This window comes from Chinchilla lanigera, unplaced genomic scaffold (assembly GCF_000276665.1).
Source record: "Chinchilla lanigera isolate Chin_1 unplaced genomic scaffold, ChiLan1.0 scaffold00076, whole genome shotgun sequence".
Taxonomy (NCBI): Eukaryota; Metazoa; Chordata; class Mammalia; order Rodentia; family Chinchillidae; genus Chinchilla; species Chinchilla lanigera.
Window position 1 is genome coordinate 9,827,982 of NW_004955477.1, and position 20,253 is coordinate 9,848,234.

The window sequence follows — 20,253 nt, forward strand, 5'->3', positions numbered from 1 at the left end:
TCTCGGAGATACTTGGAGAACCAGGCGGAGACCGGCCGGCGATTGCGGCCAGTCGCCGAGGGCAGCCCAGCGCGGCCTCAGCCCGCGGACCTCCGCAGGTGAGGCTGCAGGACGGAGGCACCGGCCGCCACTTCTAGAGAGCCGAGCACTCGGGCCCAAGCCGCCCGGCCTGAAGCGCGTCCCGGGATGTCTCCCCGCCTCAAGGTCCCACTTCTGAGCCCGGCTGGCAGTCCCTAAGCCCATCTATGTCCGTCTGTGTGTCTGTCTCGCGGCCCCTCTCTAGTTTTGCCTGTGTCTCTCCACCTTGTTCTCTCCCTCCTGCTGCCGGCTTTGCGCAGCCGCCCTTGGAATCGCCCCCGGGAGAGGTCGCCAAGCCTGGTGCAGCTCTCAGGACACTGCCCCGCGCTCGCGCTCCAGCCCCGGCATTCCCGGAGGAGCCTGGCTTTGGCCAGAGACAACGTCCTGAACGGAGTCGGTTCCCACACCGCGGAACCCGGGAAGCAAGAATACAGTAGTTCCAGCTCCAGATCCTGGGTGCTTCGAGTCATTGCGGGGGAGGGCGCGGGCGGGGCCGAGCAGGACGTTGTCTGACCGCTTTCTTTTGCTGGACCCAACCTCCTCAGCCGTCTTCAGAGACAGGTTGCATCCTCCCACTTCCCACTCCGCGTGCGCGCGGGCAGGGGTGCCAGAATCGGTCTAGCCTCAGCGTGGGGAGGCTGGGAGAAGCTGGCACGGGGCGGGGCCTGAATGCAAATGAGCGATGGTGGGGAGGGGCCTGAGTGCAAATAAGCGGGGGCGGGGCCGGGAGTCTTACGCCCTCCCGCTCGCTCGCACTCTGGCGCCTAGCGCCCCACGCACACGCCGGGCTCAGCGCGTGTCCCCGCCCGCTCGCCCGCTCCCGCGCCGCCCCTGACAGCCCCGGGCCTGCCCGCGAAGCAGAATGTCCTTTCAGGGCAAGAAGAGCATCCCCCGGATCACGGTGAGCCCACGCCCCCTGCCCACCGCCCGGAGTGGCCTTCACGCCAGGCGGACCCCCGGCCCTGCCTGCGGGTAGCGTCCCCCCCGCAAGCCCGGCCCCGGCGCTGGCCCTTCTCTCGGTTCCTTCGCGCTGCGGGCGGCCCAGAGTGCCCGTGAGGCCGCCCCGGACCCCGGTGCGCAGCGGCCTGCAGGCCCCGGAGTCAGTCTGCACTGCTCTCGGGGAGGGCCTGGAGCCGCGAGCGCCTCCTTGCCGAAGCTCAGGTGCCTCTCCTCCTGTCCGGCCTGACCCGGCCTGGGCTGCTGGCTTCAGGGGCGGCGGGCAGACGCGGCCTTTGTTGACCGCCGGGCTCGGGGCGCCGGATGCCTTACCTTCCCGGCTCAGGCCGCCCGCCCCTTCGACACGCCGCTTAGGCTCCTGGAGCTCTTTGTCCGAGACAAAGCGATTTAGCCCTGGCCTCTCCACCAGGAGCCCCTGGTTGGCCCCGAACCCCTCCCCAAAGCCGGGTTGGGAGACTCCAAGGGAGGCAAGCACTCACTGACCACAGACCTGCATCCCTGCAGCCTGAGCCTTCGAGAGGAGAGACCCCCGTCCCAATAAATCAGCACCCCGTGTTCGGGAGGTCAGACTGGCCACGCAGCCCTGCCAGGAAACAAAGCTTCCCCACTGAGGACTGGGTGGGAAGCGAGGGACGAAGGGAAGGGAGGTGTCTGCTGCACCGTGGCGGGGAGTCTGAGGGGTCTCAGGTCCAACTCTGGGCTTGTCCTCAGCAGAAGGACTGGGGAGCCTACTCAGGCACAACCCCCCAGCCTTTTGGGGGTTCAGTCCTTCCTGAGGAACTCGAAGAGGAAGCGCCCCTCCCTTACCGGAACAGAAGGGGCTCCTGCCGCAAGACCAAACACAGCTCTTCGGGTCTAGTCTGAGGAAGGAGTCCGGCAGCCCCCTGGCACGGGGTGGGGGTGGAGCCTGAGGGTGGCAGGAGGACCTTCGGGTGGGCAAGGCAGTGGTGTCCTTGAGGAGGGTGGCCGGACTATCACAAATTTCACCCCATCCTGATGGGGCCTCTGAGAAGAGCATCCACCATAGCCCAGCACCTTCTCTCCGGGTTCCAAATTCAGGGAAGACCCCAGAATCCGAGTTCTGGTGCCTGAAAACTGGGCACATGAACAGAGACCCTAGGCCACAAGTGTCTTCTAGTCTCAAGCTTTCCTCTTTCTGGCTGGGCTTCCTTAGGATTTACTGAGAATGATCTGGAAGTGGTCCAGTGGACATGAATGGGGCATGGCCACAGGCAGAAGCCTTGCCTAAATTCTGGCTGTGGAGCCCTGATGGCTGTGATAAGCACAGGATAGGGCTAGGGCTCAATGAGGGTGGGCAGTGGGCACCTAAGGGACTTTGTAGGGAGAGGCTGACATCTGGGAACCAGCAATGTCATGGAAACTCCACGGTCAGCAAACTCCATAATGGGCCAGATAGTATTTACAGGTTTGTGGACCCCAGTGTATCTGTCACACCTGTGCAGTACTGGTTCAGACATTCATGGACATGGCTGTGTTGCACTGATGCTTCAGCTGTAGACACTGAACTGTGAATTTCATAAAATGTTTATGAGTCATGACATATTCTTTTGATTGTTTTTTCATCCAATATGAAACATCTACTCAGGAGATAGAGGTAGGAAGGTCGTGTTTGAGGACAGCCTGGTCAACTAAGCAAGACTCCATCCCCAAATAAAATCATTTAAAAAGGGCTGGGGAATATTGCTCAGTGATAAAGAGTTCCTGAATTTGATCCCTAGTACTACAAAAAACAAAATAGCAACAACAAGGACAGCAAAAACCATCTGTGGCTCCAGGCTATATAAACAGGCAGAAGGCTGAATTTGGCCTGGAGCATGGCTGGCCAACCCTTTTGTGAACTACTTGATAGTGGTTTAACTTTTAATCAATAGAATTCTGAAAGTTTAGCCCAAACAGATGTCAATTTTTTAAAAAGTGAGCAATGTCGGTAGAGCCTTTAACCTCTCAGCCTCATAGAGTACTAGGTATTACATTCTCAGTTTCATTCTCTTGACCTCAGACTCTTGAAAAGAGCCAGAGTTAGGGCTGGAGCCCTGGCCTTTGCGTGTGTGTAGGGGAGTGGGAAGATCATGGGAACCCTGGGCAAGTTGTGGGATCATAGAAGGGAAAGGCCTACAAAATTTTATCACTTCCATAATTCCATTCCCTGTTCTGGTACTTTTTGTTTCTGCTCTTCTCCACTGGGGTACAATCATCATCTCTGATGGCTGTGCGCAGTCCTGGTAGTGACACCCACTTTCTGTCTAACTCTTCCTGGCCATTTGGTAGAATTCTTAGAACTTGTTTCATGGCTGCTAAACATTAGAATGTTTCTAATGCTACCAAGATTCACCTACAAAGAGCTAGCTTTGCTCAGGGTCACATTGTTCACCTACTTGGGGTACTGGTAGTATTGCCAGAACCTGCAGTCACCCCGATTTCTTCCTTCACCCCTATGGCCTGTCCCTCAGCAAGTCCTGCCCGCCTCACTCCCAGTCCCTGTCAAACTCCATTCCTCTTTGCCTTCCCCTATAACACTGGCTCAGGCTTCTCATCTCATCTGGACAATCTCAGAAATTATCCAGGCAGCAACCTTGTCTCCCTCATTCAACATTACAGTCTACCTTTTACCCAGCAGTGGAGATGATCTCATCAAACAGATGATGATCAAAATCTGCTTGTAGTTCCAAGTGTCAACCCATTGCCTCCCTGATCATTGCACAAGTCACCCCGTCCAGCTCTGTAAGTTTCCAGCCCCCAGTCTCTTCTGGGGTCTGATATCAACTCAAGATCTTTCCTCTCCCAGGGCTCTTGCATAGGTTGCTTCCTGCCCTGGAAAACACTGCTTTACCCTGCACCTCCTATACCATTATAGGCTTGCAGTGTCCTGGTGGAACAGAAGCACCTCCCCATACACACAATTCTCTCTCTGTCTCTGTCTGTCTGTCTCTCTCTCACACACACATACACACACACACACACACACACACACACACACACACACACACACGAGTCTCCAGTTACAGCCCCTCAAAAGGCCCTTCACGATCTCTGAGGCGGCCTTACTGTCTCTCTTGTGTTTCATCACGTTGCTCTCTTTGTGCTCCTTGCATTTGTCACAGTGTGATGATCATGTGCACGTGCTCTGTTGCTCCCATCTGTCTCCCCCCCACTGCGGTGCAGTCTCCTCCTGGAGTGGGGAACAAGTCCACTGGGGCACTGCTCTACCTTGCACTCTTGTACCAATATAAGCCTGCATCTTCTGGTGGACCAGAAGCCCAGTTCTGTCAGCCTCGCCTCTTCAGCACAGGTGGATGCAGGGCCTCTAAGGGTGTGAGACTATTTAAATAGAGTCACTACACTTTCACCAGCCTTGGCTTTGCCCTGGGGTCCCCTTGTTCCCTGTGCCTGCAGTGAGGACAGCTTGCTGGAGCAGTTGGTTTCCGGGCTGTGTGGGGTCATACAGGGTCACCTCAGCCTGGCAGCTGCTTCTGAGCACCCCATTTTGGGGTACACTAAACAGTTAAGGCAAACAGGTGCAGGCATTTGAGTTTGTTTTTACATCTGCTATTGTGTCTATCTGTTAAGATGTTTCAGTCCTAATTCCAGCAGAGGGAGTTGCACTAAAGATGTTGAGGTACTCAGTCTGGAGAAAGTGTCCGTTTTTGTTTCCACTAGAGTGACCGGCTTCTGATCAAAGGTGGGAAGATCGTGAATGATGACCAGTCCTTTTATGCTGATTTGTATGTGGAAGATGGTTTGATTAAGTAAGTTTCCACCAAAAAATCTTAATGGATCATATATGTGCATGTCGATGACATGGTATCCAGGCAGTTCACTTTTGAGTGAAAGTCATGTAAATGCTTTCTTTTTTTTTAAACCCTTCTCCCTGGAAACAGTGAGATGGGTGCCGATGATTCACCCCATGGCTTAGATGATGAAAGTCTCTCCAGCTAATCATGAGTTCTCTGGAAACAGCACAATGGCTTCCATATTTCTTTGTGTTATTACAGCACATAGTAAGACACCGAGCTCACAGTGTGTGCTTCATAAATACCCAGTGACTATCTGTTCCTCTGCTGTATCTGTCAAGGGACTCCAACCTCGATCAGTAGGTTAGCAAGTAGAAACTCTTGTGGGAAGCCAGAAGGGAAATAATAATTGTGTAGAGTTGGGCCTTTCATGTTTTATTCTCTGGCCTCTGGAGGAGCTGGGCAAGCAAGTATCCCCTTTCCTCAAGGGCAGGAGCCCAAATGCACGCCTCTCAAGGCTGCTGTGTGGCTCAGGAACGTACTTGTGATCTGATCTGGGCTCTCCATGTACAGTGGAATCTCCTCTCATTGCTTTCAGACAGATCGGAGAAAACCTCATCGTCCCTGGGGGTATCAAAACCATTGATGCTCATGGCCTGATGGTCCTGCCTGGAGGGGTTGATGTCCACACAAGGCTACAGATACCTGTCCTGGGCATGACCCCAGCTGATGACTTCTGTCAGGGAACAAAGGCTGCCTTGGCAGGAGGGACCACCATGATATGTGAGTGTCTGGGCCCCACTTCTCAGGAGAAGCACCTCCCCACTTGTGTGTTATAGCAAGTGTTGTTACATCATGGTGTTTTTCTCAGGTTTTTTCCATGTATCTCAATCTCATTTTGTTATCTGTCTCATTCTGGGTCATTTTGGGTCATTCTGGCCAGCTCCGGAATGCTTCTGGGATTTCTGTGTAGCAAATGGATGTGAGCCCATTATTACTTCCTGGGAAACTGGAAGCTGGCCAAGGACTAGGGTGTAGAAAACCCAAGTGCCTTGGATGAGGAACAGCATTGATTTGATTTGCAGAAATTTCCTGCCCGTGTTAAGAACAGTTAAAGATGGAGGCTGTTATTTTTAGGAAAAAAAATCACAGCAATGCTTATTATTATTCCATAACATCCAGAATTCCCATTTCCTTAGAGCTATGTGTGGCAGGCCTGGCTCTGTCCTGACAGGCCTTGGCTCCCGGGTGCTCATCTAAAACCCCCTAAGATCAGCAGAGGAGCCCTGTTTCTGAGGTCAGTTCACTGGTCCCTGGGAACTTGCACGTGGCAAGTACAGAAGCCAGGGTGAGGCCCCAGAGCCCAGCCCATTCCCTCACAGGAGCCTTGAATGCCATTGGCTCAGCAGTACTGAGCGCAGATGTCTCAACAGAGGTCTAAGGAGCCTTGCTGAAGCCTGGCACCCTGTGTGCCTGTCTTCCTGCTGTGTGACGGCAGGTCTCTCACCCAGCCCCCATTACCTGTATGACCTGGCAAGAGCCCTTTCCTTACAGGGTCAAGAGGATTAAGGGAGTTAACTCACACAGCTCTTCCTGTGCCTGACACAGAGTAAATGCTGTCACTGCTACTGCCAGGGAGGGCAATCCTGAGAACTTGGGGCACTTCACAGGTGACATTCACCCATTGCTACAGTCACAATTTGGTTTGTTTTACTAAGCAAGAAGCAACAGAAAACCAGCAGCAGGCCATCTTGTAGCTTGACTGAGAGGCTGGCTACCTCAGGCCACCACTATTCACGTGCTCCCTGTGTGGCCAGGCAGGTAGGATAGCTGCACTGTTGATGTCACCTGCCCTAGGCTCTGAGGTGTCTCCAGGAGGACATAGAGATGCCAGAGGTGTGAGGCTGAAGCTGTGAATGGCTCAGCGAGTGGTAGGCACCCACCTCCAGGGGGTCCTGGCTCATGACCTAAGCCCTGGGCCAAATGGGGCTCGTGTGAGGGATGCACAGGACAGAAGCAAAGCCTGTTCCCCGGGGGTGGGGCGCATCTTCCATTTGCACTGCCCCACTCTGAGCTCTCTCCTGGTCCATCCAAGGAGAGGCCAGGGAGCAGGCAAGGATGACAGCACAGAAGCTGTGTACCAAGGTAGGATGGCACCCTCTGAGGTGTGGAGTCCTTGAGGCTCACAGGAAACCAGCTCAGTGCTGGGTGTAGTCTGGATACCACAGCACTGTGGAGCCAACACAGTGAGCAGCGTGCTGCTCCACTTGGCCCTGTGGTGCCTCGCCTGCGCTAGAGGTAGACAAAGGCCCCAGCTGCCACCACTACTTGGGGTGCACCAGGTACTTTGGGAGCAAGGTGGTTTGAACTTGGGCTCCTCTCTCACCCTGCTGCCCAGAGGGAGGCTGGTAGATGTGGGATGGAGGATGCCTTGAACAAAGCAGAAGGACTAGGTTCCCCTGCTGCACTGTCCTCAGATGTTTTCTGGTCTCCTGAGAACATGAAACCAAATCTTCCTTGGAGGCAATGGTGGGATCAGTTAGCAGGTGGGGAGCCTGGCTGACCATGCTGCCCCCTGCCCCCCCGTAGTGGACCACGTGTTCCCCGACACGGGTGTGAGCCTGTTGGCAGCCTATGAGCAGTGGCGGGAGAAAGCAGACAGCATGGCCTGTTGTGACTATTCCCTGCACGTGGACATCCCCCGCTGGCATGAGAGCATCAAGGAGGAGCTGGAGGCCCTGGTCAAGGACAAGGGTGAGCAGGGGCTCCTGTGACCTGGCCTGAGAGATGGTGGGAGGTGGGAGGTTTGGCTTCCCTGCCTGCATGTTGGCAGGGGGAGTGGTTCCTGCCCTGACCCCTGTATCCTTGTGGACTGTACTGACCTCAGCCCAAGAGCTGGTGTCTGGGAATTGAGTAGAAGTTGAAGAAAAATCACTTAAAGTCAGTTCTGCTCTCAAAGGCTTTAGACTAGGTCATCTCACTCACTCGGAGAGCTGAAGAAGGAAGAGGTTTCAAAAAGGCCATCTTTTGGGGTCTCCAGTTCCCAAAGAGTGACAGTCCTCCAGTAGTGGCCTTTGGAACTCAGGACCCTGCACCTCTCTTGCCTGTTGGTTTTGGGGCCTCACTCCAGGGAGCAGCGCTGCCGCTATGCTGCTCTTAACCGGACTTGGGAGGCTGCAGCATAGGGTCTCTAAGCAGAGATAAAAGCCAGGCACCTGCACAGCCCCCTTCACCCTCCCTGGGTAATGCCAGGTATGGGCCATTCGTCCTATGTTCACTAGATGATATTACAGCAGCCTCCACCGGATACTCCAGAGCAAGTCCCAAACTCCAAGTCACGTGCAGGTCATCAACTGGGCGGGTTTCTCAGACAGCATAGGGTGACTTAGCTTCCCCACAGTGTTCATTAGCTTATCACATCAGCACTTTTGACCCAGTGAGAAAAGAGGCCGTGGGCTGCATGGGTTTGAAATATGGGCAGGTTGAAGCTGCCTTCAGGCCTCAGTGAGACCCACATAGGTCCCAGGCCCAGGATGGGTGGGCTCTGGCTGTCCAGGAGACAGGAGATCTCAGCCCTCTTCCTGATTCTACTCTGCTGTTCCTTCTGCTTGCCTCAGGAGCCCAGTCCTGAGATCTGCCTATCCCTCACAGCATGTCCTGTGAGCATGTATCATAAGCTGGAGCATGACATAGCAGGACTCTGAGGCCCTGTGTGCAGATGACACAGTAGATGCCCCACATGAGTCTCCCCTAGTGTATCAGGTTGGGCTGTATTTACTGCAGAGAGTTGCTGGCGCTCAGACAGCAAACCTGTCACTATGCTCTGTCTCTAGCAAGGGTGGAAGTCTTTTAGACAGGTGTGAGGGGTTCTCACCTGCCTCTGCCACTGGGTGAGCAATGGGTCCTGAACCCAGTGTATAAGGAGCAGGCAGGAATAGCCTATTCCATCCATGTGGGCCATCTTATTTATAGGTGTGGGGAGGGATATGCCTGCAGTGCAGGGTGGCTATGCCATTTGGCACAACCCCTCGGCTCTGGATACCTCTGGAAAGTGGCGAGCAGCAGAGGCTCCTTGGATTGTCTGACCCTCTCCTTCCTCTCCTCCAGGTGTGAATTCCTTCCTAGTCTTCATGGCATACAAGGACAGGTGCCAGTGTACTGATGGCCAGGTAAGGGCAGGTACAGAGAAAAGGGAACAAGCAGTAGTGTTTTAGGCCACTTCTGGAGCAGATGTGGCCCTACAGACTTGGGCTCCTGTCCATTTCTCTTCCCAGATGTATGAGATCTTCAGTATCATCCGTGACCTGGGAGCCTTGGCCCAGGTGCACGCAGAGAATGGGGACATCGTGGAGGAGGTACTGCAGGGATGGCACTGCCTGGGGGGGGTGCGTTCCTGGGGGGCTGGGGGTGAGGGGTGGATCTGGATAATACTCAGTGGGAGCACATAACCTTATAAACTTGAGGGAGGGAATATTAAGTGTATTACTGTACATAACTTCTTGCCCAGGATAAAAAGTCAAATGAATTGGGGATCCTGGCAGCCTTTGAAGCCACAATACAGATTTTTCTATAATCACCACACTTCTTATTAAAATACCCCAGCACCACCTCATTGCTGAGGGCCCAGGACTGGGAATTTCCCAGTACCCCAGGCTTGGCCCTGGGGATTGAGGCCCTCTTGAGTTAGGACTTCTCCCACGTGCTTAAGCCTCATTTCCCTTCCCGCCAGTGACCTGGTGTTGGCTTAGCATCTGTGTTCTTCAAACTCACCCCAGGTAGTCCTGGGGCTGTGAGGTAGGACAGCATGATCCCCGGCCAGAGGGTCCCCTTTAGCTGAAGCATCCAAAGGCACCCCTTCCTCTGTGAGTTTGTCATGGCTGGGCAATGTTGGGGATGTGTCCTGGTGGCCCAGGACTCCACTCCAAAAGCAGGACCTGCCAGCCGTGGACTTCACATCCAGGGTTCTGGCACCCTTTTGGGCTGGAGCAAGGCATCCTGTTGGTTTATTTAGGAGCAGAAGCGGCTGCTGGAGCGAGGCATTACTGGCCCTGAGGGCCATGTGCTCAGCCACCCTGAGGAGGTAAGTCTGTGGCTGCCCAGAGTGCAGGAATGCCCCTGCGGCCAAATTCACCCCCAGCCTGGCATCACCACCTGGGGCCAGGCTGTGCTTCATCCTGGTTTTGTGATCTGGGCAGCGCTGTACTTACCCCACCCTCATCTGGGGGGCAGATACCAGCAGCGTCCCCTGCTGAGCACACGTTTCCTATAAGCGCTGTTTATGCTGTGGCCTTTCCCTGAAGCTGAGAAGACAGTGTGGGCAGGCCTTCGCTGGGCCCTGAACCCAGGGGAGACTCGCTAGGCCCAGAATCTCTTGGGTGATCTGTGGCCAACCCAGGGCCCTCTTGTGGCTTGGCTGCTCATTCGCCCCACCCATCCCCAGGTAGAGGCTGAGGCTGTGTACCGCGCTGTCACCATCGCCAAGCAGGCCAACTGCCCGCTGTACGTCACCAAGGTGATGAGCAAGGGTGCAGCTGACGTGGTTGCCCAAGCCAAGCGCAGGGGTGAGTGCCCAGCCCTCCTCCCAGCATGCTGAATTGAGGGCATAGTCTCAGCCTCTTGGGGGACCGACTGGCTGGTTCAAGGGCCCTCAGGTGGTGAAGCGGGTGAGGAGGACAGGCCTGACAGAAGAAAGCCTGTGGCCTGGCCTGCCCTCTTCCTGGGGTATCTCCTGCTGAGGTTGCACCAGAAGTGCAGCCCAAGGGGGATACAGGAGCCCTGAGTCTCCCGGAGGGGCAGGGGCTGGACCCAAGTCTTCAGCCTTGTTGGAGCAGCAGCTTCCCATCAGGGAGCCTTGCAGAAAACCATACGCCCTATTCATCTGTTTCCATGGGAGTGAGGGACAGAATTATGCTGAACGCATGTGTCCATCTGTCTGTCTGTCTAAGAGAGAGCAGTTTCTAGTTCCCCAGAAGGTCCCCACATTAACATTTGTTATACATCAAGATCTGGGGTGTACCTTGTACCCCAAGGCTGGGGTGCTCCCTGCCCACAGAACACCTGCCCAGCTGGAGACAGCACAGAAGCCTGGCAGGTGGGCACCCACAGCTCACCCAGCAGGGGCTGGACCATGAAGGTCCCAACAGAAACCACTGAAGAGAACCCAGAGAAGGGGCGGAGGACCAGATGGTGGATAAAAGAGGTAGCATCTGCAAGAAGGACTGAGAATGTGGTGTTTATTTCCCTGTCTCATGAGTCTCATAAAAAGAACTCATTTCCTGGATCTGCCCTGAGGCTTTGGCGGGCCCTGGAGTGGGTGTGCATGTACACCTGGACCTGTTCTCTTCATCGAGGATTGAAACAGAAACTCACTCCGTTAAGAGGGAGAGGGTACATGGCTTTACTAGGCACAGGGTGAGCAGCTCTGCAGGGGCTAGCCTAGGGGCCTCCCTTCTGCACCCACAAGCCGCCCTGCAGCACGGTGGCTCTGCCAGGGCACCCCCACCACACTGAACTTGGCATTTCTTTCTTGATCACTGGTGGGAACCACCTCAACCTGGAGCCAGAGCCCTTGACTGAAGCCCTGGCCAGGGGACATGGACAGGCTGTGGCGGGCTGGGTGGGCATTACTTCTCACTCGGCCTGCTGGCCCACTGTGGTCAGCTGGGGTGTCAGCGCCCAGGAGTATGGAGAAAACTCACTGTTAGCCACTGCAGACCCTGCCCCAAAGGACCCCTAGGGCTGATATCTGGCCTCCTGGCCAGGGTCCCAGAAGGGAAGACAAGGAAAGCAACAGGTCATAGGGGTTGTGAGCAATGGCAGTGCTCTGGTCTCTGGAAGTGTACAGACTGGCAGGGGGCACTTGTCACGAGTCTTGCTCCCTGCAGGAGTGGTCGTGTTTGGGGAGCCCATCACTGCCAGCCTGGGTGCTGACGGCTCACACTACTGGAGCAAGAACTGGGCAAAGGCTGCAGCCTTTGTCACCTCGCCCCCCATCAACCCGGACCCCACCACTGCAGACCACCTTACCTCCCTGCTGTCCAGGTGAGCAGCCACCCACAGAAGCCCAGGCCAGTATGTGGGCTCCACGCCTGCCCACCACAGTGCATCTCTTTCATATGAGCCCAGGGGTCCCGCAAAGTGGTAGACGGTGGGGGAGGTATGGAGCCCTTTGGTTCCAGCTGGGGCTTTGCACACAGCAGCTGTCACCTCACTCTTGGCCCCTCGCAGCCTGTCCATGCCTTCCCCTGCTCTGCATCAGGACCACTCAGGCAGCCATGTGGCCGTGCTGCTTGCTGCGGAGGGCCAGGTCCCGTGGGCTCTTCTGACCCTGTCTTATTTCCAGTGGGGACCTCCAGGTGACAGGCAGCGCCCACTGTACCTTCACTACTGCCCAGAAGGCGGTTGGTAAAGACAACTTCACACTGATCCCCGAGGGCACCAATGGTGTTGAGGAGCGCATGTCTGTGGTCTGGGAGAAGTGCGTGGTGAGTCCGGGCCTGGGGCTGTCTGTGGCATTCTGAGGGGGGCCCTTGACAGCCAGAAACACTGTTGAGATAAGAGGTTGGGCCCCATCCCACTCTGCTCTGCAGGGCCTGGAGATACTCTGTCTGAACCCTCCAGGCAAGACAGCTGACTGTGGGGCAGCCATTAACCTTCTACCTTCCCTACAGATTTTAACATCGTGTACATGTATCAAAATGTTACCTTGTACCCCATAAATATGTACATTATTGTCAATTAAAAATTATTTTTTTAAAAAAATGTATTTATACACTCAGGGAAGAGCAGGTCCCTTGTCTTCGGTCATCCTTCCCTGTGTCCTGCCCCTTCTGTGAGCACTTACCTCATCTGCTGCCCCACAGGGAGACTGTCATGGTCCTTCAAGGAACACTGACATTGTTATCAAAGCCTCGCCATTTACCCACAAAATGAGCCCAGAAGTGAGCCTTCATCCCCGGAATGATCACACCAGCTGGCTTGCCTGTCACAGCACAGTGGTGCCCCGGCCTGGGCTGAGCCTGGGGCGTTGCCATAGCAAGGAGGCTGTGTTGAGTCCCCAGCTGGCCCCAGTTGCCTGGGGTACCTTCGTGACATTCATAGGACACCAGACCCAGTTCTCCCCTCAGCTGGCCTTCTTGATTCTCAGGCCTCCGGGAAAATGGACGAGAATGAATTTGTTGCGGTGACCAGTACAAATGCTGCCAAAATCTTCAATTTTTACCCAAGGAAGGGGCGAGTAGCTGTGGGCTCCGATGCTGACCTGGTTATCTGGAATCCCAGGGCCACAAAGATCATCTCTGCCAAGACCCACAATGTGGTAAGAAGGCCCAAACCCTCTCCCATGCTGGGATCCAAGGCGCTTTCCCAGGGCAGTTCCAGGGATGGAGACTGCATTCCCCCCAACATGACCCAGCAGCCTACCTGTCTCTGGCCCAGCCATCTCACCTGCCTGCTTCCCTGAGAGGTGTGTGGTGAGGCTGGTCATCCCATCATACAGAGGAGGACACTGGGCAGAGGAGCTGTGCCTGCCGGGGCAGGGGTGGGTACTCATGTTTGCTGCTGCCCAAGCTCCCTGTAAAAACCATGTGACTCAGATACCTAGAGGGTGAGGGGCTGTTGCTTCTCAATACCTGCCAGTCTGCATCAGTTGCATCTTGTTGCTGCTCTTGGACCAGCACACACAGGCTCCCTTCACCCCAGAAGTGCTCTGGTGGCTGAATAGGGCAGGACTGAAGGACACTAGACCCACAGGCCTCTCTCCCCAGAATGTGGAGTACAACATTTTTGAAGGAGTCGAGTGCCGAGGAGCCCCTACGGTGGTCATCAGCCAAGGCAGAGTCGTGCTGGAGGATGGGAATCTGTCTGCTGTCCCCGGGTCTGGCCGCTTCATTCCTCGGAAGACATTCCCAGATTTTGTCTACAAGAGGATAAAGGCCCGCAACAGAGTAGGGGTTGGGCCTGCAGGGCTCTTGTGGGTGGGTGGGTGTGCAGTCCTCAGTCCAGGTTCCAGGAGCCCCTCAGTGTGAGGTTTGCTCCTGGCCAGCCTGGCCCTGGACCCGAGTGGTGCCCATTGCTTGCCCTGGGCCTGTTGGCTGTAAGTGGGGCAGAGCCTGATGTAAGGAAGAGGGCAAGGAGGCCATCTATGGCCAGAGATCTTCTGTGTCCCATGGTCAGCTGCCAGCTTACTTCCCCCTCCCGCCAGTCCATGTACATCTCTGTCTAGCACGTGTCTGCCCCAGCCACTGGTGCTTCTCTCACACACACCTTACACACACACAGATACCCATGCACAGGACACTGTAACTGTCACTGCACACACTAGTGAACTTTATCCCAGCTCTGCTTTAGGTGTTCAGGGGGTGTGGAACTCTGGGGTGTGCCGGCATTGAGCATGGCTGAGGGGGGGGGTTCCTGGGGTAGGGTCTTGCACTGTTTTCTCCCATCCCAGGAGAGTGGCATCCCTGCTAACTTGCAAAGACACAACCGTCAAGGCTGTCAGAGCCCTCGGAGGTGCAGGCCCAGATCTGACCCTGGGATGCTACCTCCTCCCCCAGGGTTTGAGTGGAGAGGCGCTCAGGGCAAGGCACTGGTCCGGGCCCAGGGCACATCTCCCATCGCCCTGCCTCCTGAGGGGTGGGGTGTCACGGCTTCCTGGGGTTCCTGGAAAATGCTTTGCTTCTGCTGCCGAGGTTGCAGCTGTGTGCGTGTACATGAGCACGGAAGCTGCAGGGAGGGGGTGCGTGCACAAGTCTGTAGATATAGAGGTGGGGGAGCAGGTGTGTGTACAGAGAGAGGGAACTTCAAGGACGGAGGCCTGTGTGTCTGGGTTGTATGGGTGCACTGTTGGAGGTGAGCCTGGTACTCCTGAGCTGGGTAGGGTAGGGGTACAGAGGACAGCACGCCTTTCAGGCAGGGGTGCTGCCCTCCAGGTACTGGTGGCTCAGTCCCCTCACACCCAGCCTTCCTGGCCCACAGCTGGCAGAGATCCATGGCGTGCCCCGAGGCCTCTATGATGGGCCGGTCCATGAGGTAATGGTACCTGCCAAGCCGGGGAGCGGCACCCAGGCCCGTGCGTCCTGCCCAGGCAAGATCTCAGTGCCACCTGTGCGCAACCTGCACCAGTCGGGGTTCAGCCTATCTGGTGAGTTGAGCCTGAAGCGCAGGTTCAGAGGCTCTGCTGCCAGATTCTGAGGTGTAGGGAGCCTGTTTGGGGCTACCAGGCCTCAGGCACCAGGGCCCAGTGTGTGCCTGAGTGTTACCGAGTTTGTTGAAGGCAGCAGGGCTGCCCATACCTGTGTCTGCACATGGCAGCTACCAGGGTAGGGGCTGGGGAGTGCTGGACATGCTAATGCGGGGCCTTGGGAGGGGCAAAGCAGTGTGAGCACAAGCTGGGGAGTCCCTTCCTGCCCTGAAGCTGCCGTGGTACACTCCCCACCTCAACACATTGGGAATGCAGGCTCTCACTGAGCCCAGGGCTGAGCATGCGGTGCTCAGCCTCCATGGCAGGCAAGGGGGCCCCTCTCCGGGGACTCACATATTCCATAGGAATCCAGCTCCCCCAGACCAGCCAGCCTGAGTCACCGTGAGGCCTCAGGAATGGGTCCGAGCTGTGTGTACTGAAATGCCTGGGAGGGCACAGGCCTGGAGGTGCTGATGGCCAGAATGCAGCCTCTGGGTAGGTCCTCTGCTGTGCCTCCTGCAGGCTGTGAGCTGAGGAGCAGCCAGAAGCCTTGAGGACCCAGGTTCTCCCTGCAAACTGAAGCCAGACCTCTCCCTCTCCTTCCCCACCCTTGGCTGAGGGCCAAACCAGCCTAATGCTGTCTCATTCTCCTGCTTGGGACAGTGCCGGTAGTCCCTGGTCACATGCTTGGGACGCAGGACCAGGGGCAAGTTCCTCAGAATCTGACACTGTCTTGCAGTTGTGGGGAGCCTTCTCCATCATACGGACCCATGAGAGAGATGAGGCAGAAGGGTTCCTGCAAGCCCCATAGATCTTAGGGAGTCATCGTGTATTTTCTGTGTCCAAGCGCCACAAGGATGGGGGAGCCTGCCCAGCCACGGGGTCTACCAGCCACAGCCCTAGGGAGCCAAGGCAGTCTTGGGTACACATTGTGTGAGCGTGGGTGGGGCTCTGTAGCCCTCACCTCATGGCGCAGGAGCCCTGCCTGCCTCCCGCTCCTGGATCAAAGGGAACCTCCACAGTGCTTCATTCTCCTTACCACACCCGCTTTCCCTTTTCTTCAGGGTCTCAGGCAGATGATCACATCGCCAGACGAACTGCTCAGAAGATCATGGCGCCCCCTGGTGGACGTTCAAACATCACCTCTCTTTCCTAGACTTCCAGGACTTGGGGTCCAGCACAATGGTGCTGACCCTTACCTGGCGGGTGGTGTGAAGACCACTCACCTCAGTTAGCTCTTTCCTTTGTAGAAATTACTTTGAAAGGTGCTCTTCCTTGCCTTTCCCTTCCCCATAGCTCTCCTTTTGGGGTCCCAGGTCCTATTATGAGGAGCCCCCTCAAGAGGGCTGAATTTGGGGAGATTTCACTGCCAGGGTGAGGAGGCTAGACAGGTCAGGTGGTCCCCAGCCTGGGTGCTAGGTGCCCCAATGCCTAGTCAGCTCCAGCGTGAAGGCAGGGGCCCTCCATTAAGGTGTGGGAACCCCTGGGAGCTTGATCATGGGAGTAGCTGGCTGGGGCTTTGAACTTGTGAACCCACAAGGGGCTGGGTCCAGGCTCGTGTGCTGCCTCCTCCCCATTAGGAATCACTGCCTAAGCACACCTGCCTGCCCTGTGGCACAGAGGCACAGCTGCCCCTCAGGGGCCTGTTACCTCATCCCCCTGCCATGGGGAAGAGAGTGGGCAAGTGGAGCTTCCAGCCTCATAGAGCTGCTGTGACTTCAGGGATCCACCAGGAACTTAGCGTAGGTCAGCTCCCTTCTGAGCAGGGACTCGTGTACACACTTCCAGGGACCAAACCCGAGCTTCCATGGGAGCCCATCTCCAGGGAAGTTTCGAGATCCTTTAGCCAAGATGCTCTCCTTTTACTATAAAATATGTATTTCCATAGGTTTATTAGCATAGCAGTTTTGTACAGTGAGGAAACTGTAGCCAGCCAACAACCTATGCATGCTGCCACCCCAGACGGTGGGCACTGTCTCAGCCCAGCGTGAGTCAGGTGAATTAAAGATGTCTGGGTTAGGAGCCCATGTGTGTGGACAGCTCTGGCTTCCTCGCCTCACACACCCCCCTTGAGCAGTTGCTGTGCTGACCTGGGTGCCCTTTGCCACCACTTTCCCTGGCCTCACGGTCACTGAAAGGCTTGCACAGACGTGTCCTGCGGTGCAGCTCTGCCTGTGTGGAGCCCGGGGAAGGCTGGGCCTCAATGGTGGGAGGAGCTGCAGGAATGCAGGCTGTGATGTACAGCCAGGTGGTCACGGTGAGGATCCCCACACCCACTCTGGCTGTCTGGCTGCAAACTACCTCAGAAAGCTCCACTGGCAAGGTCCATGGGCACCTGAAGGTAGCTAGAGGGGCGAGGCCAGCCTGGGCAGTTGGCACTGGCCTGATGCAGAGCAGCCTCAGAACCCTGGAAGTCCGAACTGTGCTGCCTGGCCTCAGCCTCTTTTTCACAAAGATGTGGCTAGTGTGTACTCCAGGTGGGATGTTCCCGGCCCAGGGGGTCTCTCTGGCTAACTGCAGCTGCTCTCTGGCCCCTGCCAGGTGTTCGTGCTTCCCCTGCAATCACTGACAGGTCAGGTTTGGATTAGGCCTCCTTCAAAGCACTGGTTTTAGCAGCTCCCATGGAGGAGGGCCCTCCTGGTGTCCAGCTACTTCCTTCCTGGGTTCCCTTTCGTCCAGATGTACTTGGTCAGTGAGGCCTTGGCACCAGAGTCCATGGAGGCTGGTATCCACCCAGTCAGTGTCTCTCTCCCTCTCTCTTGAGAGGGTGATTAAGGGAACTGATGACACCCCATCCCTGCCAGCGTCATGGAAAGGAGCATCGTTCCTGAAACATGCTCAGCATTACACATTCATTCATACAAGACCCTGAACTTCTCCCTCGTCCAGAACACAGCCACCTCTGGGGCCACGCCGGAGCCGTCACCTGGCTGTGACCATGCTGCCCTCCTGGTGGTGAACTGGGTGTCACATCCCCCCTTGTGTGTGCACCACATTGAGCTGCTGAGGCCCAGGCCTTGCTGCAGAACCAGTGGTCAGCTCCCACTGGTCAGCCGCCTGCTCTTCTGGAAACTTGGAAGCACAGCCAGTTCTTCCTCCAGGATTCTGCGATCATTCCGGCCCTTCGTCATTTCATAGCTCCACCAAGCAGGAGTGGAGTGTTTCCTGGGGGTGGAGCTGGCTCCACAGACACAGGTCTGGGGTGGCCACTATCCTGGGAGAGCCACAAGCGTGGCACACTGATTGCCCCTAAGGAGACCTGGGCAGGCCAGTCTGGAGCGGGTGCAGCCCATTTGCCTTACTGCCATTCTAACCACAGAACCTCAGGGCAGCAGTGAGAGGCCCATGGATTGCTGCTGTCCAGCCCTGCGGGAGCTGCACTGTGTGGGACACCACTGGGGGCTCCTGGGCTTCATGTCACCTCCACCTCACCCCACCTCCAAGTTACCGTCAGCAGCCCTGTGGCCCCAGGCTATGTAAAGACCAGGGCAGTCACTCCAAGGCCACAGTCCTGGGTCTTGGTGGGGCTTTGTCCAGCAAAAGCTGTCCCACAGGGCCCCCATCCTGGCTGCCCAAGTCTGGACAGGCCTTCTCTAGGTAAAACCGCAGGCACTGGGCCTCACCACACCACAGGCAAAGAACACACAGACCACTGGACAGAGCAGTTCTCATATGTAATTCTCAGAGGTGAAAACTATACAGAAACACAGCAGAAACTGCCGCAACAATGTGTAGCTAGAAAACATTCTTCGCCTTCCCACCCACTCCCACCCCACAGCCCCTGCCTCGGATGTACAAGAATGGAGCGGAACTGAGCCGCACCCCCAGTCTCGTGCACAAGCTTTGGCAGGGCCTGGTAACAAGGCCGTGTGCTATGTACAGCCGAGTCCATAGGGAGCAGAGGGCTTCTGTGCCACCGTGCTGCCCCTGGCCCCCTGTGACCTGCCAGCGGGTGGTCAGAGGGCCGGGCTATGGCATCCCTTCCTCCACACTGCAAGTAACTGGGGCCCAGGTGGCACTGGCCAGCTTGGCTCACCTGCCACCCTCCACAGCTCCTGCCAGCCTTGAGGGCAGGCTCTCGGGCAGATCCTTGGCCCTGATGCCTCCTCCCTGTGGCAGATCTAAGTCTCCAAAGCAGCCTGAGAGTCAACTACCCTTGGACACCACCCAGGCGGCCTAGCTGCTCCCACCTGAGGGGCAGATGGAGCCACACATAGGCAAGGCCACACTCTCCGTCTCGCTGTCCGCCATGGGCTCTGCTGCATCACCAGTCTCAGGGGCTGTAAGAGGCTCGTTAGTGAGGTCCTGGCTCCTCTTCAGCCTGGGGGAACACAGGTGCCTATGCAGCCCACCTGGTGCAGGGATGGCCGCACCACTGCCCAGGGCTGCTCTTGCAGAGACTCTGGGATGTGTCTCTCAGGGACTTGGTATGAGGTACCCACACGCGGGCCAAGTGTTAGGCATCTCCCTGGACAGAAGCCCTACTCTGGGGCATTCAGGACATGACTGGGAGCCTGAGAGGGGCCATGGGGCCCAAGGGGAATGAGGGTCATGGGGATGTCTCTGGACCTGGAAGCAGCAGGTTGGCGAATTTCAGTTCATGCCCAGTTGAATGCTGAAGGGAGGCCTGGCTTAGTGCCCATTCTAGGGATCAGATATTTTGGAATAAGGCTTTTCCAATAGCTTGAACAAGATAGTTCTTGATCCTGTTCTCTGACCCCCAGGATGGGGCCAGTGTCCTCAGCTAGTCCCTACACCATCCTGTGCATTCTTCCGGCCTAGCGCAGAGCTGCCTCCCCCGGGGAAGTTGTCTACCTCTCCAGGCACAGGGACCATCCCCTCCTCCTCCAGCTCCACTGCACAGTGCTTCCTCCTCTCACTGAGGCAGAGGTTAGCTGTCTGTGGTCTGTCCTACCTCATCAGCCATCTGTGGCCTTTCTGTCCCATTCCTACTGACACTCAGGAAAGGTTTGCAGAGTGAATGAGTGAGCTGCAGGAGCTGATGTGAGTCCACCCTGATCTGAGTAATGTGCCAAGTGTCTGTCCCCCAGATTCTGGCCACTGGCCCCATTTCTAACTAAGGGATACCCAGGCAGTGCCCCGCGGGAGTCTGTACAGGGGTCTCCAACCTCTCCCCTCCATGGCCACTTCTAGGCCTTCCCAAAAGAGCAGGGATCCAGCATCCCAGGCCACTGATGCCACACAGATGCTGGGGTCTCCGGGCTTTAGTGGCCAAGAAAATCTTGGCCTAATTTTCCCCTCTCTATTCCCATCAACTCTCCCATC

The 20,253-nt window shown here is 56.4% G+C and overlaps 2 protein-coding genes across 2 annotated transcripts in view; one reads left to right on the forward strand and one right to left on the reverse strand.

The window, feature by feature from the left end:
- Window positions 1-784: 784 nt before the first annotated feature.
- On the forward strand, window positions 785-16,994 carry Dpysl4 (dihydropyrimidinase-like 4). Its single transcript, XM_005402037.2, has 14 exons — window positions 785-979; window positions 4,714-4,802; window positions 5,386-5,570; window positions 7,377-7,541; window positions 8,895-8,956; window positions 9,062-9,142; window positions 9,799-9,867; window positions 10,228-10,348; window positions 11,672-11,828; window positions 12,130-12,271; window positions 12,934-13,104; window positions 13,553-13,732; window positions 14,763-14,928; window positions 16,032-16,994. The coding sequence occupies exons 1-14, from the start codon at window positions 941-943 to the stop codon at window positions 16,121-16,123; spliced, it is 1,719 nt and encodes a 572-aa protein (XP_005402094.1). The 5' UTR covers window positions 785-940; the 3' UTR covers window positions 16,124-16,994.
- Window positions 16,995-18,620: 1,626 nt separating this feature from the next.
- Stk32c (serine/threonine kinase 32C) overlaps window positions 18,621-20,253 on the reverse strand; it is a gene marked incomplete at its 5' end in the record, with an annotated part of 101,326 nt that continues 99,693 nt past the window's right edge. Inside the window, 1 exon segment of the mRNA XM_013503114.1 lies at window positions 18,621-19,288. Within this exon segment, the coding sequence (XP_013358568.1) occupies window positions 19,144-19,288 (145 nt within the window).

Bases quoted from the DNA above. Each gene is read 5' to 3' on its own strand.
- Dpysl4 (XM_005402037.2), top strand. From the start codon at position 941: ATGTCCTTTCAGGGCAAGAAGAGCATCCCCCGGATCACG. The intron at 4,803-5,385 runs GTAAGTTTCCAC...CATTGCTTTCAG, and splicing joins GTGGAAGATGGTTTGATTAA to ACAGATCGGAGAAAACCTCA. The intron at 14,929-16,031 runs GTGAGTTGAGCC...CCTTTTCTTCAG, and splicing joins GTCGGGGTTCAGCCTATCTG to GGTCTCAGGCAGATGATCAC.